This window comes from Oncorhynchus gorbuscha, linkage group LG02 (assembly GCF_021184085.1).
Source record: "Oncorhynchus gorbuscha isolate QuinsamMale2020 ecotype Even-year linkage group LG02, OgorEven_v1.0, whole genome shotgun sequence".
NCBI lineage: Eukaryota > Metazoa > Chordata > Actinopteri > Salmoniformes > Salmonidae > Oncorhynchus > Oncorhynchus gorbuscha.
The window spans coordinates 35,067,449-35,085,578 of record NC_060174.1 but is presented as its reverse complement, the minus strand read 5'-3'; the positions used below and the strand labels follow the sequence as shown (position 1 = coordinate 35,085,578).

General features: G+C 45.0%; 1 protein-coding gene across 2 annotated transcripts in view; it reads right to left on the bottom strand.

Moving 5' to 3' along the window:
- Positions 1–8,599: 8,599 nt before the first annotated feature.
- The window catches only part of LOC124001509 (semaphorin-3E-like), a 69,908-nt gene continuing 60,377 nt past the window's right edge, over positions 8,600–18,130 (bottom strand). The window contains exons 7-17 of one of the 2 annotated variants that reach the window (XM_046308341.1): positions 14,375–14,517; positions 14,097–14,211; positions 13,912–13,981; positions 13,561–13,705; positions 11,929–12,154; positions 11,596–11,687; positions 11,428–11,469; positions 11,040–11,206; positions 10,723–10,790; positions 10,305–10,438; positions 8,600–10,199 (exon numbers count right to left, since the gene is read on the bottom strand). In XM_046308341.1, coding sequence (XP_046164297.1) covers positions 9,585–10,199; positions 10,305–10,438; positions 10,723–10,790; positions 11,040–11,206; positions 11,428–11,469; positions 11,596–11,687; positions 11,929–12,154; positions 13,561–13,705; positions 13,912–13,981; positions 14,097–14,211; positions 14,375–14,517 — 1,817 coding nt within the window. In that variant the 3' untranslated portion in view covers positions 8,600–9,584. Of the gene's footprint in view, positions 10,200–10,304; positions 10,439–10,722; positions 10,794–11,039; positions 11,207–11,427; positions 11,470–11,595; positions 11,688–11,928; positions 12,155–13,560; positions 13,706–13,911; positions 13,982–14,096; positions 14,212–14,374; positions 14,518–18,130 lie in introns of both variants that reach the window. The other variant, XM_046308349.1, reaches the window with a different exon arrangement.

Genomic DNA, 18,130 nt, shown 5'->3' with positions numbered 1-18,130 from the left:
CACAAAACCTCATCTTCAAGCACTATTTACATAACCCCTGACTCCTCTCACAAAATGAAACATTCGCTTCAAAACAGTTTTACCTGTGTTCAAAATCAAACACTGCTCTCAAATCGTAAACAAAGTGATCAAAATGATATACACTCTCAAGCAGTTTCAGTAAACAATAAACCAAAAAATTGAAATCACATTGTTAAAAAAAAAATCATATTTTTCCGTCAGTCTTTTGATGAACAAAAACATGTTCTATCATAGTAGCTCAAAATTGATCAGAAATTACTACTCTGCTTTGCACTTTGCAATATTGTTTTTTGTTCTTCCTCCTCCTTGTACCCCTATTTTTACATTACTGTGCCCTGCATCTCACAAACTTGTGCTTTGTCTCTGTGATACTGTAATTCTTGTTCTTTGTTGATATGAACCTGCAACCAGGTTATGTGCAGTTACAAAACATATTCATGCAGTACAATACATACAGTGATTAACTTTATAAATGTCTATTGAAACAGCTGCATATAGTGTAGTACAGTAAATTTGCAATTTCAAAAATACAGTAGTATACTGTACCTGTTCTCTTCTCTGAATGTCCTTACTATGGTGGACACAGAAAATCAGCTCAAATTGGGTTGCATTCTAAGTCCTGCTGTCAGTCCATGGACAAGAACATGGTCTATAACTGTTGCTCGAATTTCATCAGATCTTTCCACTCTTTGTCTTCCTCTTCCTCTTCGTCCTCCTCTTCATCTTTCTTGCCCTCTTCCTCCTCTTCCTCCTCATCACCCACCTCACATACGCACTCGTCCTCGTCCTCTCACATTGTTTCTTCTATCCATTCTCAGACTTTCTCCTTCCCACCTTCAACAACCTGTTTGCTCTCTGAACTGGCTTATATTGGTTGTGTCGCATCATTTGAAACAGGTTAAATCAATTTTGAGTGGTTGTGTTCAGTCAATGACATATGTTCTCTATTTGTATTTGATTGTTGCCACTTGTGTTTACCAGTATGGATGGCATGTGCATTAGAGTGCAGAATGTGTTTTGAGAATGAGAATGTGTTTAGAAGTGAGATCTGCAAATTGTGTTTTACCATGTGAAATGGTTTAAGGTATTGACAGCAGACTGCATAATTAGCTAAATGAGTCCAGGCAACTGAGAACTTTGTTCAGCCAATGGGTTTTAGTTTTTTAGCAATTGAGAAAAACTGTAAATACATCCACAAGCATGCCTTCAATTGACTCAAATGATGTCAATTAGCCTCTAGCTTCTAAAGCCATGACATCATTTTCTGGAATTTTCCAAGCTGTTTAAAGGCACAGTCAACTTACCGGATGTTAACTTCTGACCCAGTGGAATTGTGATACAGTGAATTATACGTGAATTATACGTCTGCACAACAGTTGTTGGAAAAATGACTTGTGTCATGCACAAAGTAGATGTCCTAACCGACTTGGCAAAACTATAGTTTGTTAACAAGACATTTGTGGAGTGGTTGAAAACGAGCTTAATGACTCTAAAATAAGTGTATGTAAACTTCCGACTTCAACTGTGTGTATTAACCCTAGATGACAGACAGGGGCGCTGTTTTGTAGCTGCTGCACAGCCATTTTTGTGCATTTTAGCAGAGTTAGTCAAATTTACATTCCAACACCATTCTCAACATGAGAATATACTGAAGTGGGTAAAACAGTATGTAAACACAGTTAAAGTGATCAGTATTCAATGACTGTGTACATAGGCGGCAAGTATCAGGTGGTAGCCAGCTAGTTACAGTGACTAAGTTCAGGGTTGGGTACTGGGTGGAGCCTGGCTAGTGGTGACTGTTTAATGGTCTGATGTTCTGGAGCTAAATTCTCTTTTTCAGTCTCTTTTTCCCATCTTTGATGCAACTGTACTGTCTCCGCCTTCTAGATGGTTAGGGGGGGTGAACGGGCCATGGCTCGAGTAGCTGAGGTCCTTGATAATCTTCTTGACCTTCCTGTGACACCGGGTGCTGTAGAGGGTCTATATGCGGGGCTGGGTGCTAAGGGTGTCAACCTCATCACCGTAAATGCTGCTGCTGAGTGCTTTTTTCCTGCACCATTTCAGGTCTGATGAAGGCCATTTAAGCTGAAACTGTTGTGGTGCAACAGCTTGTAACTGAGTGACAGTGCTACTGTGCTAAGACACAGACAGTGTTGCTGTATGGGGGTGTCGAGAGGGAGAGGGGTTAAGGGGTTTATAGCCTGTTGCTATGGTAGCTGGTGGAACAGATCAGCTGTGTGAACTCTTCCTCAGCTCTCTCTCTGTGTGTGTGTGTGTGTGTGTGTGTGTGTGTGTGTGTGTGTGTGTGTGTGTGTGTGTGTGTGTGTGTGTGTGTGTGTGTGTGTGTGTGTGTGTGTGTGTGTGTGTGTGTGTGTGTGTGTGTGTGTGTGTGTGTGTGTGTGTGTGTGTGTGTGTGTGTGTGTGTGTGTGTGTGTGTGTGTGTTTGTGTGAGGGATGTGAGAAAAACCCATGATCCATCAGCTGCACTGAGGTCCTCCCCACTTACACTCCCCAATACTCACGAGTGAGGGACAGAGAGATATAGAGACAAAGAGAAAGAAAACGGGAGCATTCCTTGATGGAGGTAGAGTGATAGGAGATCAAGAGAGGGCGAGAGAGAGCGAGTGAGAGAGAGAGAGAGAGAGAGAGAGAGAGAGAGAGAGAGAGAGAGAGAGAGAGAGAGAGAGAGAGAGAGAGAGAGAGAGAGAGAGAGAGAGAGAGAGAGAGAGAGAGAGAGAGAGAGAGAGAGAAAGAGAGAGCGAGAGAGAGAGAGAGAGAGAGAGAGAGTTGGGGGTGGAAGGAGAGAATGGGGGGGTTCTACTAAGCCAGTGGTTCTTAACCTGGGTTCGATCGAACCCCAGGGGTTCGGTGAGTCAGTCTCAGGGGTTCGGCGGAGGTCAAGACACACATTCGACTAATATGATTCGTGATGACACGCCCCGCTTGGCCATCATTGGCTGCAGGTGATCACGCTACATCGCTTGGCCTATCTGTGCTGCAGGGAATTTGGTGCGCTCAGTAGTCGACTTGTGACTGTCGTGATGGTACGTCTTGTGATTTCTTTCTTAATATTTTAATCCCTTCATACTTACTATGTCGAGCAAAAAAAGAAAGTGGTCGGACGAATATGTACAATATGGATTCACATGTATAATGGAACGTGATGGGAGTCAGCGTCCTAACTGCATGATTTGCAATGCCAAGTTGAGCAATTCTAGTCTAGCACCGGGCAAAACTAAGAGAACACTTCCTTAAGCTGCATGGAGATGGAAAATACAAGAACACAACGCTCGCTGACGTTTCCAATCTAAGCCAGCTTGCTGTATTTGTGCGCTATGTGAAAGACGACATGATAAAGGAAGATTTTTTATTTTGTAAGCCTCTTACAACAACAACTAAGGCAGCCGGTGTGAAGAAACTTGTGGATGACTTCTTCAAAGAAAAAAATATTTCGTGGGATATGGTTTCTGCAGTTTGTTCGGACGGAGCTCCAGTCATGCTGGGAAGAAAGTCTGGTTTTTGGTGCGCTAGTGAAAGCCGATGCACCACACATCATTGTTACGCATTGGATTCTGCACAGGCATGTGTTGGCAACAAAAACCTTGCCTCCAAAACTGGCAGAAGTATTAAAAATTGTAGTGGAATGCGTGAACTGTGCGCAAACTAGTGCTCTGAGGCACCGCATCTTCAGTTAGCTGTGTAAAGAAATGGGTTCTGAATTTGAGTACTTCTGTACCATTCTAACGTTCGGTGGTTATCCCAGGGACAGGTGCCCTGTTTTTGCAAGAGCACCAACATTGTCATGCAGATTGCTTCAAAAATTCTGAGTTCATTCTCATTTTAGCGTACATGGCTGATATCTTCACAGCTCTCAATCATCTCAATCAAAAGATGCAGGGCGGTGGAGTCAACATCATCGAAGCGGTTGAAAACCTGAAGGCTTTTCAGAAAAAGCTACCGTTATGGAAACGACGAACAGAGAACGATAACTTCGTAAACTTTCCCCTGCTGGACAACTGTGTAAGTAATATCGAAGATGTACCTGGAATCGGAGACATTTCTGTACCAGCGGAACTGAAGCAAGCAATTGCCACGCACTTAGATGAGCTTGCAAAGTCACTCAACGGATACTTCCCTACAAGAGAGTCATATCCAGCATGGGTGAGACAGCCGTTCACGTTTAGTGTTGAGACAACAGATGTCAATGATGAATACCTCGGTGAAATCATTGAAATTCAGCAGAGCCAGGTTCAACAGCAACTCTTCAGAACAACAACGCTTTCAATGTTTTGGTGTCAACAAATGGTAACGTACCCTGTTATTGCTAAGAAAGCTCTGGAGATGTTCATACCGTTTGTTACAACATATCTTTGCGAGCAATCCTTTTTGAGGATGCTGGACATAAAAACGAAGAAAAGGAACAGACTTGACATGAGTGGCACTTGCCAAGGTGAAGCCGCACATTTCTGAACTGGTCTCTGAAAGGCAACAGCAGAAGTCACACTGATTTGCAGTAAATATTCATTATTATGTTTTTGTTTTTGTGTGTAAATCATGTTTTCATGATTTTGTTCTTTGAACACAGTGATGTTGATGCACGGTTCATTTTGTGCACCAGTAAAATACACTGCTCAAAAAATAAAGGGAACACTTAAACAACGCAATGTAACTCCAAGTCAATCACACTTCTGTGAAATCAAACTGTCCACTTAGGAAGCGACACTGATTGACAATAAATTTCACATGCTGTTGTGCAAATGGAATAGACAACAGGTGGAAATTATAGGCAATTAGCAAGACACCCCCAATAAAGGAGTGGTTCTGCAGGTGACAACCACATACCACTTCTTAGTTCCTATGCGTCCTGGCTGATGTTTTGGTCACTTTTGAATGCTGGCGGTGCTTTCACTCTAGTGGTAGCATGAGACGGAGTCTACAACCCACACAAGTGGCTCAGGTAGTGCAGCTCATCCAGGATGACACATCAATGCGAGCTGTGGCAAGAAGCTTTGCTGTGTCTGTCAGCGTAGTGTCCAGAGCATGGAGGCGCTACCAGGAGACAGGCCAGTACATCAGGAGACGTGGAGGAGGCTGTAGGAGGGCAACAACCCAGCAGCAGGACCGCTACCTCCGCCTTTGTGCAAGGAGGAGCACTGCTAGAGTTGTGCTTACAGCCCAACACCGTGCAGGACGTTTGGCATTTGTCAGAGAACACCAAGATTGGCAAATTCGCCACTGTGCTCTTCACAGATGAAAGCAGGTTCACACTGAGCACACGTGACAGACGTGACAGTCTGGAGACGCCGTGGAGAACGTTCTGCTGCCTGCAACATCCTCCAGCATGACCGGTTTGGTGGTGGGTCAGTCATGGTGTGGGGTGGCATTTTTTGGGGGGGCCGCACAGCCCTCCATGTGCTCGCCAGAGGTAGCCTGACTGCCATTAGGTACCGAGATGAGATCCTCAGACCCCTTGTGAGACCATATGCTGGTGAGGTTGGCCCTGGGTTCCTCCTAATGCAAGACAATGCTAGACCTCATGTGGCTGGAGTGTGTCAGCAGTTCCTGCAAGAGGAAGGCATTGATGCTATGGACTGGCCCGCCCGTTCCCCAGATCTGAATCCAATTGAGCACATCTGGGACATCATGTCTCGGGACATCATGTCTCGCTCCATCCACCAACGCCACATTGCACCACAGACTTTCCAGGAGTTTGCGGATGCTTTAGTCCAGGCATGGGAGGAGATCCCTCAGGAGACCATCCTCCACCTCATCAGGAGCATGCCCAGGCGTTGTAGGGAGGTCATACAGGCACGTGGAGACGACACACACTACTGAGCCTCATTTGGACTTGTTTTAAGGACATTAAATCAAAGTTGGATCAGCCTGTAGTGTGGTTTTCCACTTTAATTTTGAGTGTGACTCCAAATCCAGACCTCCATGGGTTGATAAATTTGATTTCCATTGATAATGTTGTGTGATTTTGTTGTCAGCACATTCAACTATCTAAAGAAAAAAAGTATTTAATATGAGATCTAGGATGTTATTTTAGTGTTCCCTTTATTTTTTTGAGCAGCATATATACCTATGTTTTGAATTTGAAAAAATCATATTTTATTATTCAAATTAAGAAGGGTTCGGTGAATGCGCATATGAAACTGGTGGGGTTCAGTACCTCCAACAAGGTTAAGAACCACTGTACTAAGCTATTTGGTATCAACATAAAAATAAATGATCAGATGAAAAATATTTTGGGCCTTACTGCTATTAGCCCGTACAAACACATTGAATAACAGATTCACTACATGGAACAACAGACAGTCACAAAAAAATAAATCTAAAGGAAGTTTGTTCTTAAGTGTCTGTCCTATATCTGAGCGTTATTAGAAAGATGAGGAAACCTTAGTTATTTTTTAAACATGTATTTAGACCCTTATTTTTGGCACTAAACAGTCTCCATAAAATCTTCTAATGATGTTTGGACCCGGGGGAACCTTCAGACAAGTGTTTCGAGGTCCGTGAAATTTTGTAAGAAGACAGACTTTTGTGATGTCTCAAGGTCTGACAAACATCGCTTTATCTCTCTCACCTTTCACCAGATGTGGAAGTGCTGCAGACAGATATTTTATGATGCTCATTCAGTTTCCGCATCAGCGCTGGCATTGACTCCAGGGGGGTTAAATAAAGGTCGGGCCGTGGATCAAAAAAATTGTCAGTATCTGGTGTGACCACCATTTGCCTCATGCAGCGCTACACATCTCCTTCGCATAGAGTTGATCAGGCTGTTGATTGTGGCCTGTGAAATGTTGTCCCACTCCTCTTCAATGGCTGTGCGAAGTTGCTGGATATTGGCGGAAACTGGAACACAATGTTATACATGTTGATCCAGAGCATTCTAAACATGCTCAATTGATGACGCGTCTGGTGAGTTTGCAGGCCATGGAAGAACTGGGACATTTTCAGCTTCCGGGAATTGTGTGCAGATCATTGCAACATGGGGCAGTGCATTGTCATGCTGAAACATGAAGTGATGATGGCTGATGAATGGCACGACAATGGGCCTCAGGATCTTGTCACGGTATCTCTGTGCATTCAAATTGCCATTGATAAAATGTGGTTGTATTTGTTGTCTGTAGCTTATGCCTGCCCATACCATAATTCCACCGCCACCATAGGGTCTCTGTTCACACCAGTAAACTGTTCGCCCACACGACACCATACAGTACATCTGCCAGTTATTTAACTAGGCAAGTCAGTTAAGAACAAATTCTTCTTTACAAAGATGGCCTACCGGGGAACAGTGGGTTAACTGGCTTGTTCAGGGGCAGAACAACGGATTTTTACCTTGTTCGCTCAGGGATTCAATCCAGCAACCTTTCAGTTACTGGCCCTACGATCTAACCACAAGGGTTCCTGCCCAGTACATTTGAAACCGGGATTCATCCATGAAGAGCACACTTTTGCAGCGTGCCAGTGGCCATCAAAGTTGAGAATTTGGACGCTGAAGTCGGTTACAACGTTGAACTGCAGTCAGGTCAAGACCCTGGTGAGGATAACGAGCACGTAGATGAGCTTACCTGAGACGGTTTCTGACAGTTTGTGCAGAAAGTATTCGGTTGTGAAAACCCGCAGTTTCCTTAGCTGTCCGGGAGGCTCGTCTCAGACAATCCAGCAGGTGAAAATACCCGATGTGGAGTTCCTGGGCTTGCCTGGTTGCAAGTGGTCTGCGGTTGTGAGGGTCGTTGGACGTAGTGCCAAATTCTCTAAAACAATGTTAGACGCAGTCTATGGTAGAGAAATTAACATTAAAGTCTCTGTCAACAGCTCTGGTGGACATTCCTGCAGTCAGCATGCCAATTGCACACTCCATTAAAACTTGAGACATCTGTAGGATTGTGTTGTGTGGCAAACTTGCACATTTTAGAGTTGCCTTTTATTGTCCACAGCACAAGGTGCACCTATGTAATGACAATGCTGTCTAATCAGCTTCTTGATATGCCACACCTGTCAGGTGGATGGATTATCTTGGCAAAGGAGAATTCCTCACTAACAGGGATGTAAACAAATTTGTGCACAACATTTGAGAGTATTAAGATTTTTGTACGTATGGACCATTTCTGGAATCTTTTATTTCAGGTTATGAAACATGGGACCAACACTTTAATGTTGTATTTATATTTTTGTTCATTATTAAAACTCAGAGAACATTCAGGATGATGATGACTGCGGGAATAATGTAATTTAAAGACTTCAAAAAAGACTCCATATAAAAGAGGGATTGTAATGGAAACCTGATAAATGTTATGCTGTCAGAATATAAAACGGTTGATTTCCTCCAGTAGGTTTGAATATTCATGAGACAGGCTCCTCTGTCTAGCCAATGACATGCTTGGATGGTCACTGTGGCGTTCTTCCTTATTTGGGAGGGAAAATAAAGCGACGTCGATTGTCTTCTGCTATGGTTATTATGAACCCCCATCTGTAGCATCATTACTGACAGCAGAGAGAGAGAGAGAGAGAGAGAGAGAGAGAGAGAGAGAGAGAGAGAGAGAGAGAGAGAGAGAGAGAGAGAGAGAGAGAGAGAGAGAGAGAGAGAGAGAGAGAGAGAGAGAGAGAGAGAGAGAGAGAGAGAGAGAGAGAGAGAGAGAGAGAGAGTGAAATAGACAACTGATATGAATACTAATCAACCAACTCTATAACTACCAGTTGATTGCAGTTCACATTTAAGTTGGCCATTTATTGAAGAGAAAATGCATGTGTTGAGATACACTGTGGATATAATTAGATTTCTAATGGCCCAGATCAAGTATCTATAACTTTTATTGAGGGGTACGTCTATAAAATGTTATATAATCCCTCTTCCATCATCAATAGTACATTATGAAAACTATTATTGTTGTTTTCAAATGTTAAGTTCCGTGGTATTTATTACAGAGGCTATTCTCGGATCCGCAGACACAGTTTTGCGTTACTGTAATCATTCAATGATGCCAAATCATCTAGATCTCCTCAATCTCCGACAAGTCACACCAAACTAACTGACAAAGTATAGTAGGAAATACTTGCGTACATCATCAAGTTTACCAACTATACAGTAAAACAATAATATAGTACAATGTCCAGTTTAATGAATCAGTTCTAAACCACTAATAAACTCAAAGCAAAAAAAGAACGTATTTACCGTAACGTTGTGTATTTTCTAACCAGTGGTTTTGAACGCGAGCAGCTCAAGTGTATCTCTAGAAACATTTTATTTCTGAGGAATCGGTTTGAATGTTCGCTATCTGTGGGTTCAGCTGGGATGGCTATGAATCTTCCCTACTATGTCCGTCCAGAGAAGCTGTCAGCACTGTGGTATTAAGGCCACGTTGTTATAAATAGTTCAACTGTTCTCTGTGCCTTCCCTCTGACGGACACCAGTGGCATAGATTACAGCAGAAACAAGGAAAGGTAAAAACACAATATAACATAACATGTAATATGGTTATAAGAAGGAAGAAGACGTTATGGTAAAGTCTAAAAAAAGAAAGTGTCACGTTTTTAGCTTAGTTTGGAAGTAGTATTCTCTACAACAACAAAAAACTGGCCCATTGTGTGTGTGTGGTTGTTCTATCCTCTCTCTCCCTCCTCTCAGGTGTCCATGGTGTGTCTGGGGGTTCTGTGAGGCTCTCCCCTCCCCCTTGCCCTCCTCTCCCTCTTCCCAGTGGCTGGGTGTATCTAAGTTTGGTCTTCCTGCGTCTTTTCTCTGAGCACCAGACCCTCTCACAGTACTCCTCCAGCCGCTGTGTATCTCGATATCCTATAAGTTGGAGGAACTCCTTGTACCACAGCCGAGAGGTAGGGCCTGGAGCTGGAGCGGGGGCTAGGGAGGACCCTGGTAGGGCTCCTGGTAGTCTGGAAGTGGGGTCAGAGTTGGAACCAGTGTGGAGGTCTGGAGGGGAATCTATGGGAAGGTGACAGGAGGTTGCTGTGGTCTCCCCTTCTTCCTCTCCTTCCTCCCCTGTCCTGTGTATCAGCGCACTGACCCTCTCCCCTCCCAGCACATGAAGCGTTACCCTCAGTAGGGTGTGGACGTAGCCGTGTTCTACCGTCTGACACACGTACATGCCAGCGTCCCCAATCCGCACAATCAGGAACAACAGCCCGTGGGTCGTTATGACTACACTCTCATCACCTCTGACCTGGGGGAGGGAGAGAAGAGGGAGGGGAGGGGAGGTAAGGAGAGATGGAAAAGGAAAGGAAAGTGGTGTATATGTATATACAGTATGTATATATGTCTGTCTCACCTTCTCTCTGTCTGGACCTCTCTGTATGTACCACAGAACTCTGGCCTGTAGAGAACGAGGGGTACACTCCAGTAGAGTACTGTTATTCTCTACCCCATACACCTGCCTCTCCTCCGCACCCTGGTACTTCTCCCCTACACACACACACACACACACACACACACACACACACACACACACACACACACACACACACACACACACACACACACACACACACACACACACACACACACACACACACACACACACACACACACACACACACACACACACACACACACACACACACACACACACAGTTCAGCAGTGACCATTCTGTTACCTCAGCAGGCCAAAGGCCATTGGCCAAGGAGTAATTACTTTCTACCCCCCCCCCCCCACACACCCACACACCCAAACACACACACAGACTGACCATCAATCTGCAGCCCATTGCATAGCTGTACAGCGTTGCCATGGCGAACATCCTGTCGCCTGAATCGTCTGCTGAGAGAGAGGGGGGAGTGGTGGAGGCTGTTAAATGGGCATTTGGGAAAGTGAGATAAGGACATAGTGGTATCAAAGGGAAGAACCGGAAAGGGATGATGAGAAAGAAGGAGGGGATTAGGCAGGATAGCGGTGCTAATGATTGCTATGTGATGCCTCTGTACCGCTGTGTACATGTTCATATGTCTGTGTGTGACTGTACATGCCTGTGTGTCTTTGTGTATGAGGTTTGTGTTCCTGTCTCACCTCTTGGTGTAGACCCCAACAGGGTAGTATCGTGAGCAGGTGAGTCCATCCCAGGCACAGTAAGGATCCCTGGCTAGGCAACAGTCGGCACACTCTGACCCATACAGTTCACATTGATGGAGCCTCACCTGAGCCACACCCACCTCAGAACCCACATAGAGCTGTTGCTATGAAAACAACAACACAGGGACCAAAATTAACAGAGGTACACATTTTTGTAAATATCAACATCATAAAACGCTTTGCCTACTGTCATTACATTTCCCGACATTCGGATAATCAATACACTGTCATCTTGTGGCTAGATGAAGATACTGCAGTTTTAAACAACCATGCTTCAAAACAATGTTAGTAACTATGATTTTAACATGATAAATAGTTGTCATACTCGTTTTGCAGATATGATGATCTCAGTTATTGGCACAGGGACCTAGAAAGAAATAACATGAAAACATTTTGATCTTCCATAAACAAGTCAAATTGCCGAGTGCCAAGAATGTGTAATTGATGCAATGGCCATCTTTTGCCATATGGTGGCGCTAAATAACAGCAGTACCTTGAACACCTGCAGTTCCTCCAGTAGTACTTCCTCTATGGTGTCTGTGTCTTTGTTGTAGATGCTGATAACCTTCAACACAACAGAGTCGTCTACGGGAGAGAGTATTTAAGTCACGTAAATATCACACCTTCACCAATACAACCACCCAGGACATCCAAATAGTAGAGAGTCAAAGGCTTTGTTTTGGGATGTCAGTGCCTGTCTATCTGGTAGGCCTATCTTACCTTCCTGTAGATTGTGATTGTAATTCTGCATGTGATCAGTGGAGGGAGCTATAACCTTGGTGATACACAGCACTGGATGATCATAGTGTAGTGTCAGTGTGCATACCTCTGCCTATGTACAGGACGTGGTAGTGACCATCCTGGGCCTGGACGCGGTCCACAGCAATCTGGGTTAGTCTCCTCCCTGCTGGCTCCGTCTGCAGTAGGACAGGTTTCTTGTGGAGGGGCAGGACCGGGCTGGACATGACGGGGTGGGAACGCACAAAACGCAGAACCTCATCAGGGAACTCCTTAGAACCTGAGAACCCACCACCGTTCACCTTACTGGCACACTGGAGAGAGAGAAGAAGGGGAAGAGATGGAGAGGGGAAAAAGAGAGAGAAGAGAGTGGAAGAGATGGAGAGGGAAAAGAGATAGAGAGGGGAAAAAGAGAGAGAGAGAGAGGAAGAGAGTGGAAGAGATGGAGAGGAAAAAGGGATAGAGAGGGGAAAAGAGATATAGAGAGAGAGAGAGAGAGAGAGAGAGAGAGAGAGAGAGAGAGAGAGAGAGAGAGAGAGAGAGAGAGAGAGAGAGAGAGAGAGAGAGAGAGAGAGAGAGAGAAGAGAGGGAAGAGAGGAGAGGGAAAAGAGAGAGGAAGAGAGAGGAAGAGATGGAGAGGAAGAGATGGAGAGGAAAAAGGGATAGAGAGGGGAAAAGAGAGAGAGAGAGAGAGAGAGAGAGAGAGAGAGAGAGAGAGAGAGAGAGAAGAGAGAGAGGGGAAGAGAGTGGAAGAGATGGAGATGGAAAAGGGATAGAGAGGGGAAAAAGAGAGAGATAGAGAGTGGAAGAGATGGAGAGGGAAAAGGGATAGAGAGGGGAAAAAGAGAGAGGAAGAGAGAGGAAGAGAGTGGAAGAGATGGAGAGGGAAAAGGGATAGAGAGGGGAAAAAGAGAGAGATAGAGAAGAGAGTGGAAGAGATGGAGAGGGAAAAGGGATAGAGAGGGGAAAAAGAGAGAGATAGAGAGAGGAAGAGAGTGGAAGAGATGGAGAGGGAAAAGGGATAGAGAGGGGAAAAAGAGAGAGATAGAGAGAGGAAGAGAGAAGAGATGGAGAGGGAAAAGGGATAGAGAGGGGAAAAAGAGATAGGAGAGGAAGAGAGTGGAAGAGATGGAGAGGGAAAAGGGATAGAGAGAGGGAAAAAGAGAGAGATAGAGAGTGGAAGAGATGGAGAGGGAAAAGGGATAGAGGGGAGAAAAGAGAGAGAGAGGAAGAGAGTGGAAGAGATGGGGGAGAGGCAACATATGAATAAGAAAAAAGCATTACACTGTCAATGACTCGAATGGTTACTATTGAAGCTGTATGCTGCAGTATAATGATAGCACTGATGTGACCTGCAGAGACAGCTACAGTAGCTCTGACATTCACAGGAAATGTTGTATAACGACCTGTAACACTCTTTCTCTACAAAGGGCAGCTGCCACAGTCACAGGCATAAGGGCAGTGCTGTGAATGTACAATGCTGCTGTTGGAATATCACATTTTTGAAAGACATTATTGAATGTATATTGTTTGGATATACAGTGTGGAGTTGGCTGTAATGGAGGTGCAATTCTTAAGAAAATTCCTAAACTACACTTTTCTTGTGTTGCACCAACTATGCAGTGCATGTATCCTTACTTATCGGGTATGGAGAGCCAATCAGGTAATGTAAAGCCTATTGATAAATAAGTATATGTTGTAGCTGTAGGTTGTAACTCACAGATCCGGGGCGTGGGTAGGGGACCCGGCCTTTGTATGGGGTCCAGTGGTGCTCTGGTCTCTCCCGGTGTGCAAATTGGCCGTTGAATGCTGCTCGCACAACATCCATGTGGTACACACACACTGCATAGCCCTGGAACACAGCACTGAGGAGGGGAGGGGTGTAGATTGAGAGAGAGAGAGAGAGAGAGAGAGAGAGAGAGAGAGAGAGAGAGAGAGAGAGAGAGAGAGAGAGAGAGAGAGAGAGAGAGAGAGAGAGAGAGAGAGAGAGAGAGAGAGAGAGAGAGAGAAGATATTCAATACAATATACCAGTGCTTTTTTGAAAAAACACACGTGACTCTCTCAGCAGACCTTGTAGTACTGAAGAGGCCAAATATCTCTGGATTCTTCTCATCCTTGTTCTTCAACACAAATACATCCTCTGAAATGAAACACACATGGGAGAGAGAAAGAGAGAGAGATTTAGGCTCCATTAAGTGAAAGTACTATAGGTGCATCCCCTTCTCTAGGAAACACACATGAACACACAGCCGTACCCAGCTCATCGAAGTGTGTGTCGATGCCGTTGGGTCCAGCCACAGAGCAGATGAGACGGGTCTTTAGGAAGGAGCTCCAACGATTCACCAACATCCTCTGACCTCCCTGGTCATTCTGAAGGGAGGGGATGGAGGGTGAGGGGAGAGGAGAGGAGAGGAGAGGGGGAGAGGGAAGGAACTGGATTAGAATTGGAAGGAGGTGAAGGAAGGGAGGACATGATACAGTATATGGATATGCTGGCATGCAGGATAGAACGGAGCATTTGTGCAATTCTCACCGCACAGACCCGTCCCACCCGGGTGTAAACAGCCTTGTTAACCCCCTCTGCGTCCATCCCTCTCTCCGTGAAGAAGAAGTAGACCTTGTCATCATCCCTGTCATCGTTATCAGGAATCACCACCGACCCAATGAACTTAGGCTCTAGAGGAAACATGACAGTTTCAGAAAGAGAATGTGACCGCAGGATTACAAAGTTCACTTTGCCTCCAGGAAAATATAACATACTTCTACATTTATGTAGAGACCATATACAATATACCATGTGAAAAGGCCCTGTTATTAATATGCAAATACTTGTGTTAATTTAAAAGGATACTTTGCATCACCACCTGGTATGGCAACTGCTCGGCATCTGACCGTAAGGTGCTACAGAGGGTAGTGCGAACGGCCCAGTACATCACTGGGGTCAAGCTTCCTGACATCCAGGACCTATATAATAGGTGGTGTCAGAGGAAAGCCCATAAAATTGCCAGAGACTCCAGTCACCCAAGTTATAGAGTGTTTTCTCTGCTACCGCATGGCAAGAGGTACTGGAGCACCAAGTCTAGGACCAAAAGGCTCCTCAACAGCTTCTAACCCCAATCCATTAGACTGCTGAACAATTCAGAAAAATCGCCCCAGACAATTTACATTGACACCCCCCCTCTTGTATACTGCTGCTCCTCGCTGTTTGTTTGTTACCTATGGATAGTTACTGCGTCCCACCTACATGTACAGATTACCTCAACTAGCCTGTACCCCTGCACACTGACTCAGTACCGGTGCCCCTGTATATAGCCTCCACACTGACTCAGTACCGGTGCCCCTGTGTATAGCCTCCACACTGACTCAGTACCGGTGCCCCCTGTATATAGCCTCCCCACTGACTCAGTACCGGTGCCCCCTATATATAGCCTCCACACTGACTTAGTACCGGTGCCCCTGTATATAGCCTCCACACTGACTCAGTACCGATGCCCCTGTATATAGCCTCCACACTGACTCAGTACCGGTGCCCCTGTATATAGCCTCCACACTGACTCAGTACCGGTGCCCCTGTGTATAGCCTCCACACTGACTCAGTACCGGTGCCCCTGTATATAGCCTCCCCACTGACTCAGTACCGGTGCCCCCTATATATAGCCTCCACACTGACTTAGTACCGGTGCCCCTGTATATAGCCTCCACACTGACTCAGTACCGATGCCCCTGTATATAGCCTCCACACTGACTCAGTACCGGTGCCCCCTGTATATAGCCTCCACACTGACTCAGTACCGGTGCCCCTGTGTATAGCCTCCACACTGACTCAGTACCGGTGCCCCCTGTATATAGCCTCCCCACTGACTCAGTACCGGTGCCCCCTATATATAGCCTCCACACTGACTTAGTACCGGTGCCCCTGTATATAGCCTCCACACTGACTCAGTACCGGTGCCCCCTGTATATAGCCTCCACACTGACTCAGTACCGGTGCCCCCTGTATATAGCCTCCACACTGACTCAGTACCGGTGCCCCCTGTATTTAGCCTCGTTATTGTTTTTCTTATTGTGTTACTTTTTATTATTACTTTTTATTATTACTTTTTATTATTAACCTACTTGGTAAATTGTTCCTTCTTCTTGAACTGCACTGTTGATTAAGGGCTTGTAAGTAAGCATTTCACAATAAAGTCTACACTTGTTGTATTCGGCGCAAGTGGCAAATAATGTTTAATTTGATTTGAGACACATAGAATCCATGAGTTCATCTGACTCTGGGGAAGTAGATAAAGGGCCTCATTGTCAAAATTCTGGCAATTAAGCTATTTTTCTACCTACCCAGAGTCAGATGAAGTCGTCTGGATACCATTTTTTTGTCTCTGTGTGCAGTATGATGGAAGTTAGAGGTAGTTTTGTGAGCCAATGCTAACTAGTGTTAGGCCAGGGTAAAGAATGATTCTTCATGGGCATTGCAACTTAAGATATTACTCATGGTTTAATTATTAGAGCAACCAAACAACTTCAGGGAACAAATTACATGAAGGATAAATAATATGAGCTGAGAGCTGGCACCAAACTCTAAACGAGAGCAACCCCAGCAACCCCTGATCTTTATAGCCCAGAGCTCCATCATCTGGTATAAAAATGAAAGTCCTCCAATTATGGTCCCACAGTACTTCCTTTGCAAAAGAAACGTAGAGTCTCTCGAAATGCCACATGCAACATACAACAATATCACTACAACATGTAGATGACATGCAGGCCTGACTAGAATATCAACAGAAAGTAACACAACAGCACAGTATGAAATTATCTTCTTTCTTTTTTTAAGCAAATGTGTGTGTTCCTTCAGGTCCTGCTCATTCAATAAGTGAATGATGACTAGTAGGTCAGGTGGCCTGGATGTTGTTGGTAGGCCCATGGTGTAGTGTGCTACCATCGCCGTAGTGCTCTAGGCACCTCTTGCTCCACAGCAGTCATCCCCAGTCACTGGCCAAGCATGCAATGCCTCGGTAAAAGGCCCCACAGGTACACCACCGAATATCTCCTCTTCGATCTCTTCCTTTCCCCAAATGACACCATCCACAGTTAGCTAGTCCCACAATGTGCCTGAGTCACCCACAGCCTCAGCAGCACAAAATGGGGGGGGGGGGGTATGTACATGTATGCAGGCAGAGATGACAGAGAGAGGAAAACATTTTCTCTGCACGTACGAACTCCTCCTGTACAGAACTTGTGAGGTAAAGCTAGCTACTATCTAGCCATCTAGATAACTAACACACACAGATGGTCATCTAACATTAGCTAGCAAAATAGCATGTGGACAATGGGCAAAACAACGTCCAACATGATACTTTTCAATAAAAACATTGGCAGACAAAATACAGGCACAGGGGTCGTCTCATGTTGCTTGAAGTAGTCACAGTAACCAATGTTGAAGTCCTGCTGTCATAAGCATTGCTGATTTCACTCACAATGAAACTCTTTAGCACAGAACCACCAACCAGGTTGGGAAAGTCCAGTACATCGACAAGCTAGATATGGAGAAGCTCCGAATCAGCTCCAAATGCAGTTAGAAAACTCCAGTACATCGACAAGCTAGATAGGGAGAAGCTCCGAATCAGCTCCAAATGCAGTTAGGAAACTCCAGTACATCGACAAGCTAGATAGGGAGAAGCTCCGAATCAGCTCCAAATGCAGTTAGAAAACTCCAGTACATCGACAAGCTAGATAGGGAGAAGCTCCGAATCAGCTCCAAATGCAGTTAGGAAACTCCAGTACATCGACAAGCTAGATAGGGAGAAGCTCCGAATCAGCTCCAAATGCAGTTAGGAAACTCCAGTACATCGACAAGCTAGATAGGGAGAAGCTCCGTATCAGCTCCAAATGCAGTTAGGAAACTCCAGTACATCGACAAGCTAGATAGGGAGAAGCTCCGAATCAGCTCCAAATGCAGTTAGGAAACTCCAGTACATCGACAAGCTAGATAGGGAGAAGCTCCGAATCAGCTCCAAATGCAGTTAGGAAACTCCAGTACATCGACAAGCTAGATAGGGAGAAGCTCCGAATCAGCTCCAAATGCAGTTAGGAAACTCCAGTACATAGACAAGCTAGATAGGGAGAAGCTCCGAATCAGCTCCAAATGCAGTTAGGAAACTCCAGTACATAGACAAGCTAGATAGGAGAAGCTCCGAATCAGCTCCAAATGCAGTTAGAAACTCCAGTACATCGACAAGCTAGATAGGGAGAAGCTCCGAATCAGCTCCAAATGCAGTTATGAAACTCCAGTACA